The sequence below is a fragment of the Calidris pugnax genome, unplaced genomic scaffold (assembly GCF_001431845.1).
Source record: "Calidris pugnax isolate Ruff unplaced genomic scaffold, ASM143184v1 scaffold336, whole genome shotgun sequence".
NCBI classification, from domain to species: domain Eukaryota; kingdom Metazoa; phylum Chordata; class Aves; order Charadriiformes; family Scolopacidae; genus Calidris; species Calidris pugnax.
Window position 1 is genome coordinate 19,552 of NW_015091127.1, and position 6,349 is coordinate 25,900.

At 48.6% G+C, this 6,349-nt stretch overlaps 1 protein-coding gene across 1 annotated transcript; it reads left to right on the forward strand.

Moving 5' to 3' along the window:
• The first annotated feature begins 579 nt into the window (after positions 1-579).
• On the forward strand, positions 580-1,408 carry LOC106897672. The gene is made up of 2 exons (XM_014958444.1): positions 580-756; positions 872-1,408. Exons 1-2 carry the CDS (start codon positions 580-582, stop codon positions 1,406-1,408), a joined length of 714 nt encoding a protein of 237 aa, XP_014813930.1.
• The last annotated feature ends 4,941 nt before the right edge of the window (positions 1,409-6,349 follow it).

Sequence of the window (6,349 nt, forward strand, 5' to 3'; positions counted from 1 at the left end):
AATAATACATTTGACTGACATATATATTTTTATATACATATATATGTCTTGAAAGTCAAAGTCTCAGTTTAAGTATATTTCAATGAATATTTTGTCATAGCAGATAAAGAATTTTTGCAGGGTCTTAATTAATTTGTTAAAAAAAAATATAACAATTACCTTTTACACATCCCTTAAGAAGAATTTGAACCATGTTAATAAAAATCTACTTTTTTCATAAGAACTGATTTGTGTTATATTGGACAAGGGAAAAATCATAGGGTTCTACTGCAATACTGATGTCAAGTCCGGAATTGAGCTCACGCTGGTGATTCCCAGGATGGCAGGCGGCGTCAGCCGGCTCTTCCCCCGCCACGCTGGCACCGAGGGTGTGCTCTGCTTTGGCCCATAATTAAACAGTGAGAAGGTCCTGGTGTGACACGGTGATTTCGCACACGTGCTGGATGGGATCAGAGATGCAGGAGATGACATTACAGCTGTTGGCATCTGGGAGCAGGGACCTGCCGTTGCCATGGAGGTGTTGTAACAGAGAGCGGGGCTGGTTCTAGAAACCAAGGGGCAGCGGAGGCTCTGGCAGAAATGGCCTTTCCTCCCCTGGAGAACCACTACCACAACCACTATGGAGACTCGGAGGCAGGTGCTGTTGTGCCCCATGTGCCTGGAGATCTTCACGCCCCCCCATCCTGGGTCCTGCCCTGCATGCACAACTTCTGCTCCACCAAAACTGTCACCACGTCATTGTTGACCACAGAGCCTGTAATTGTGTATCTACATTTTCTGCAAGTTAAAAATGCGCTTACCTACTCTAAACACTACCTGGAGACATGGTTAGGGTGCAATACCTAACTTGTCCTTAATTTATTTCTCACAGGAAACTGAAAAGCTGATTAGTGAGCTAGCAGCCAGTGCTACAGACACCAAGGACGTGATCAGCACAGCTGGACTGGCATTGCTGAAGGGCATTCGGTACCGAATGGCTGAGCTGCAGTCCAGATTGCACCACGACTACTCCACAAAGCTGGAGAAGCTGCAGGCCATCTCTAACAAGGCCAAAGCCTTTGGACGGCTTTACCAGCAAATGGAAGCCCTCCTGGAACAGAATGAAAATTCTGTCCAGTTCCTACAGGAAGACACAAAAAAAAATATCAAAGAAAAGGTAGAAAAAGCACTAGAAGGAAAAGCCTCGAACCAGCGGGAACCAAAGCATAAAATTTCCATGCAAGAGTATTTTGAAGAGCTCATCGGGGGAATCAATATCAAGGCTTCTGTCTCCACTGCGTGCGAGGAGGTGCTTCCCAGCACCACTGACCTAACAGAGATGTGTCGGCCCAAAGGTCCCGCCTTCGAGTTTTCCGATGAGGGTCCCGACCACCCCTTTCTGCAAGAAAGTGCTGCAGGAAGGTTCTGAAAACGCAGCCCCCTCCTGAGCTGCACCGAGACGCGCTAAAGTGAACGTTACCCGTGGTGAAGATGCAGTGTTCACAGGTCTCTGACAGCATAAATTAAAGCGCTCTCTCCTCCTGCGTGTGCTGTGAACCCTCCCCATGGCCCCAGCAGCTTCCAGCACCTCAGGTTTATTCTCTGTCAGAAAACGTAAGTCACATCCCAAGCACTAAAATTGAGCCTTAAACCACCATCACCACACACCGTTAATTCCATAAAAACCTCTCTACTGAGGGTAGGTTAGGTTAGTGTCTTAATTAAGGTCAGGTTAATAACTTAAGGGGATTACAAAATAATTTGAATTTATTTTAGAATGATAAATGCTGGGCTGCAACACTTCTAATATTTGCTATAATTTTCCAGAGCAGTGAAAAATATATTCATACCAGGGTACCTCTTACATTTTTGACAGAGCCTACCTACCCCTTTTTTCCCTGCATCCTTTCTCTACCTTTCTTTGCTAATGAATACAAAAGCATTCCTGCTTTTCAGGGTAACATCTGTTCAATCTCCACACATTTTAACTTCGGAAAACTTCAAAAGTTAACAGCTTGGGGTTGGTTTTTTTTTTTGTTCTTCTGGTAGTATCAGAACTACCTTTTTGGAAATCTAACAAACTGGGGACATGTCAAATAGCACTCCTGCAGGAGAGGAGATGCGTAGGATTCTGGGGGGCTATTTTGTTCCAGGTGTAGGAGGTTTCTGTTTAAAATACGGTGTCAGCTCAGGCCTGGGGGTGGCAGGGATCAGCCCCAGGCCCCCTCCTGCAAACACCGGCCTTTGATGCTTTTAGTCTGGCTCCCAAGGTACAAGCACAGGTCCTTCCTCCCTCCCCTCATCCCTTGTGAACCCACCCACCGCCTTCAAGCCCATTTAACCGAATTTAGTGCAAAGAGAGTAAGTTCCCACAAGCTCCACGATGGTTTTCCATGAGCGGTCTCTGTGAAACGAAGGCACAACGTTAAGTTAAAACTTTTTTTTATTTTTTTGGAAGGACAGGATTCACATGGGAATGGTGGAGAAATAGGAAAGACCCCATTGTGAGAAAAGCTTCAGCTGTCACTTTTACATTACTAGATAATGGAAAATGCAGCAGAAAATGGGAATCCAGGGTTCACCAGTACCAGTGCTACGGGACCACAGAGTTCCACATTCACCAGCCTGAGACACTTGCTCCAGTCCCAGTGCTGCCAGCCCTTTTCACGCTTTTTTCCTCTTTACTATTTTGACCACCATCAAATGTTGTATAATTTATAAGGGCACACGTAGGGACATGTTCACTGTGACGTAGAACAGACAGAACTGGGACCAGCCACGCATCTTATCCCCTTATCTCTTGCTTCTCACTCGGAAGCTGCCGAGGTGCTGTTTGGTCATGGCCGGTGTGTTTGGAGATAACCTGAGCTCCATAAGCTCAAGGTGATGGCCAAGGCTGGACATCACCTGCTGCTCAGCCAAGGCGTGCTGAGGCAGTCCAATACTCAGAGTAGCTCCACCGGTACTTATCATCTACTGAGAGCCACCGAAGCTCAAGTGCAGCACGAGGAGAGGATGGGGCCGGCCTTTTTTCAGTGGTGCCCAGTGACAGGACAAGAGGAAACAGGCACAAACTTGAACATAAGTTCCATCTGAACATGAGAAGGAACTTCTTTCCTGTGAGGGTGGCAGAGCCCTGGAACAGGCTGCCCAGAGAGGGTGTGTTGTCTCCTTCTCTGGAGATATTCCAAATCTGCCTGGACACGTTCCTGTGGGACCTGCTCTAGGTAGACCTGCTCAGGCAGGGGGTTGCGCTAGATGATCTCCAGAGGTCCCTTCTAACTCTCTACCATCCTGTGATTCGGTGAGACCTGCAGCATCCACCAGCCACCTCTTCACTGCAGCTACCAGAGCTTGGGCTTTCAACAACAGCCCATTTTCAATGAACTGGATTAGACAGATTTATCAGAACAAGCAGCTTATACATCTAAATTATTTTCTTCTTTACTGATACCAATAGCATTTGCCAACAGTCTTTGCTTTCAACATTTTCTACACTGTGATCCACTCTTAGATGGATCACACTTCCAGTATCTGAAGGGGGCTACAAGAAAGCTGGAGAGGGACTTTTGACAACAGCATGTAGCGACAGGAGGAGGGGGAACAGTTTTAAACTGAAAGAGGGGAGATTCAGATGAGATACTAGAAGGAAATTCTTTGGTGTGAGGGTGGTGAGAGCCTGGCCCAGGTTGCCCAGAGAAGCTGTGGCTGCCCCATCCCTGGAGGGGTTCAAGGGCAGGTTGGAGGGGGCTTGGAGCAACCTGCTCTGGTGGGAGGTGTCCCTGCCCAGGGCAGGGGGTGGCACTGGATGGGCGTTAAGGTCCCTTTGAACCCAAACCGTTCTGTGATTCTGTGATTGACTCCCTTATTACAGCTCCTCCCACAATCCTCACTGTATGTAGCACATTCTCAAAATTGCTAAAAATGTGTACTTTAATTTTCGTGTACCTCCTACCGCCTTGCCGAATACGACTCCTGGAAAACAACACTTAATGACTACTACTTCTAGTAAATTCTGTGTAGTAGCAGGAATTACTACAGTGTCTAAGCAAAATCCAACGGCAGGATGGGATTTCACTGCAGAACGTTGCTCGGAGTCATTTTTCTAGGTGCTCACACCCCATCTTGTGACCTACGCTGGAAGTGCAGGACCTCCCAAAGGCCCTCCCGGCTGTACCCAAGAAGAGTTTCTCACTCGAACGCAGGCAGAAGCTCCTGCATTCATCAGAAAATGCACCAAATTACACCTGAAAGTAAAGATTAAAAAGTTATTCGGCAGCCAGCCAAAGTTATTTGTCAAAGGGATAAGGGAGACCTTATCAACGCCTACAAGTATCTCAACGGAGGGTTGAAGGAGGAGGGAGCCAGACTCTTTTCAGTGGTTCCCAGTGAGAGGACGAGGGGCAACGGGCACAAGTTGGAACATAAGAGGTTCCACTCAAATATGAGGAGAAACTTCTTCACGGTGAGGGTGCCAGAGCCCTGGAACAGGCTGCCCAGGGAGGGTGTGGAGTCCCCTTCTCTGGAGATTTTCAAGCCCCGCCTGGATGCTCCTGAGTAACATGCTCTAGCTCTAGGCAATCCTGCTTCAGCAGGGGAGTTGGACTAGATGATCTCTATGGTCCCTTCCAACTCTAAAAAATTCAGTGAAATTCAGTGAAAGTTTTACCTGCACAAGGATGAAAACTGCAGTTGGGTTCACCTTCTAGCTGCTGAGGCACGGCAATTTAGTTTGACACGTAAAACTGTCTGTGTTATCCAGACACGTCACTGTTTAATCTGCTTGTTGGCCTCATCAAGGCTCCACGTTCCCTTCTCCCATTTGTGATAAAAATCTTCATTTGTGAAGTAAGACAGGACACCACACACAGAAGAATGTCATCAAACTCTAGAAGCTTTCACAAAATTGTTAAGAACTCGCAAAAATTTTATTATTTCTAGCATTTCTCAAAAGAACAAAAAAAAAAAGCTTATTTACAGAGAAAGACTGGCAAGAATACTTTCTGTATGCATACATGTTTTTTAAGGCCCCTCTATACCAATGATCTTGTGAAAATTGAGAGACAGAAACCAGATCTGCGTTTGAAGTTTGTTTTTAAAGGTAGCATCTCCCTCCCAGAGCTTGTACCTGATGAGTCTGATGCTGCAGACACACTGAGAAGCTGAAGGACCATCTCCCCTCCCCTGAAGGTCTGCGATGTGCCTTGTAGCCCCTGTGCATTCTCAAAAAGTTAAAATTCAATAAGGAATACAAGCAGGAAAGGTATTTTGATCAAGTAACAACACATTAACATAACACTTCCACGTCAGATTGCTGCTGTTCTAGTCTGTTTCTCTTCCCCTAGATAACACTCTGCGAACAAGGATCCCTTGACAGACCAAGGGCATTTCTGGGGATTAATTGGATACAATTTATTAGACTCTACTATTATTAAGGCTTCTTTGTTAGTACTATCACACTGATACATCAATAAGCTGAAGCAAAACTTAGCTTATTTCCCACATCACCCCTCAGGAGAGCTCCCTGAAGGCACTACAGTTGCCCACACGAGTTAATGCCTCCTGGCTGCAGTTGGTGTTTGGGATTTACCTAGTGAACTACTTGGCACCACAGAATAGCTCAGATGGCCACTGTTTGACAAAATGGATGCACAATGACCAGTCTCAAATCTTTTGAGCCAATTTCCAGCCTAGGCAGCTTACAAGAAACAATGGAAGCAGGCAGAGGGGCAATGGCAATGGGACAGAGGAGTCCAAAGCCTGTAAGTCAGATAACAGTACCAACAAGAGCCACGGCTAGTGGCTGTCCTGGGAGCCAGAGCCACCACTGGCCCTAAGACCACAAACCCTCACCCAAGCAACAGCGAGCTGCAGGGGACACAAGGAAAGGCCAGGGCAGGGCCAGGCCGCACAGCCCTTTCCTGAGGGGAGAGACCTGGCCATGGGTCTGCGGGCAGATACGGCACCACCCAGAGAGGCGCCCTCAAGGCGGTGGAGGATGAAGAACAGCCCCAAAGCGGGCGGGCAGGTCCGCGGCCCCCTCAGCCCCGCCGGGCGCAGCACCAGCGCTGCAGCCGCCGGGGGCGCCATTTCAGGGCTGCCCCCCGAAGACGCCTGAAATAAATGGCGGAGGGGGGCGGAGACTTTTCCCCGCAATCCAATGAGAGGAGAGAGTCCCGGGTGGAGGCGGCGCCGCACTGCGCCGAGACCAATGGGCGTGAGAGACGGCGGATGATAGACGGGTGGCGCCCTCCGCCCTGTTGCTCCGGGGGGCGGGGCTTGGCGGCCGCCGGCCAATGGGGCGGGCGGCGCGGGGCGCGTCGCGCCGTCCCGTGGTGCCTCGCGGCGAGCGGCGGCAGGAGCGGCCGCG

Coding starts and splice junctions, on each gene's coding strand:
- LOC106897672 (XM_014958444.1), top strand. CDS start 580: ATGGCCTTTCCTCCCCTGGAGAACCACTACCACAACCACTATGGAGAC. Junction 757..871: donor CATTGTTGACCACAGAGCCT/GTAATTGTGTAT, acceptor TATTTCTCACAG/GAAACTGAAAAGCTGATTAG.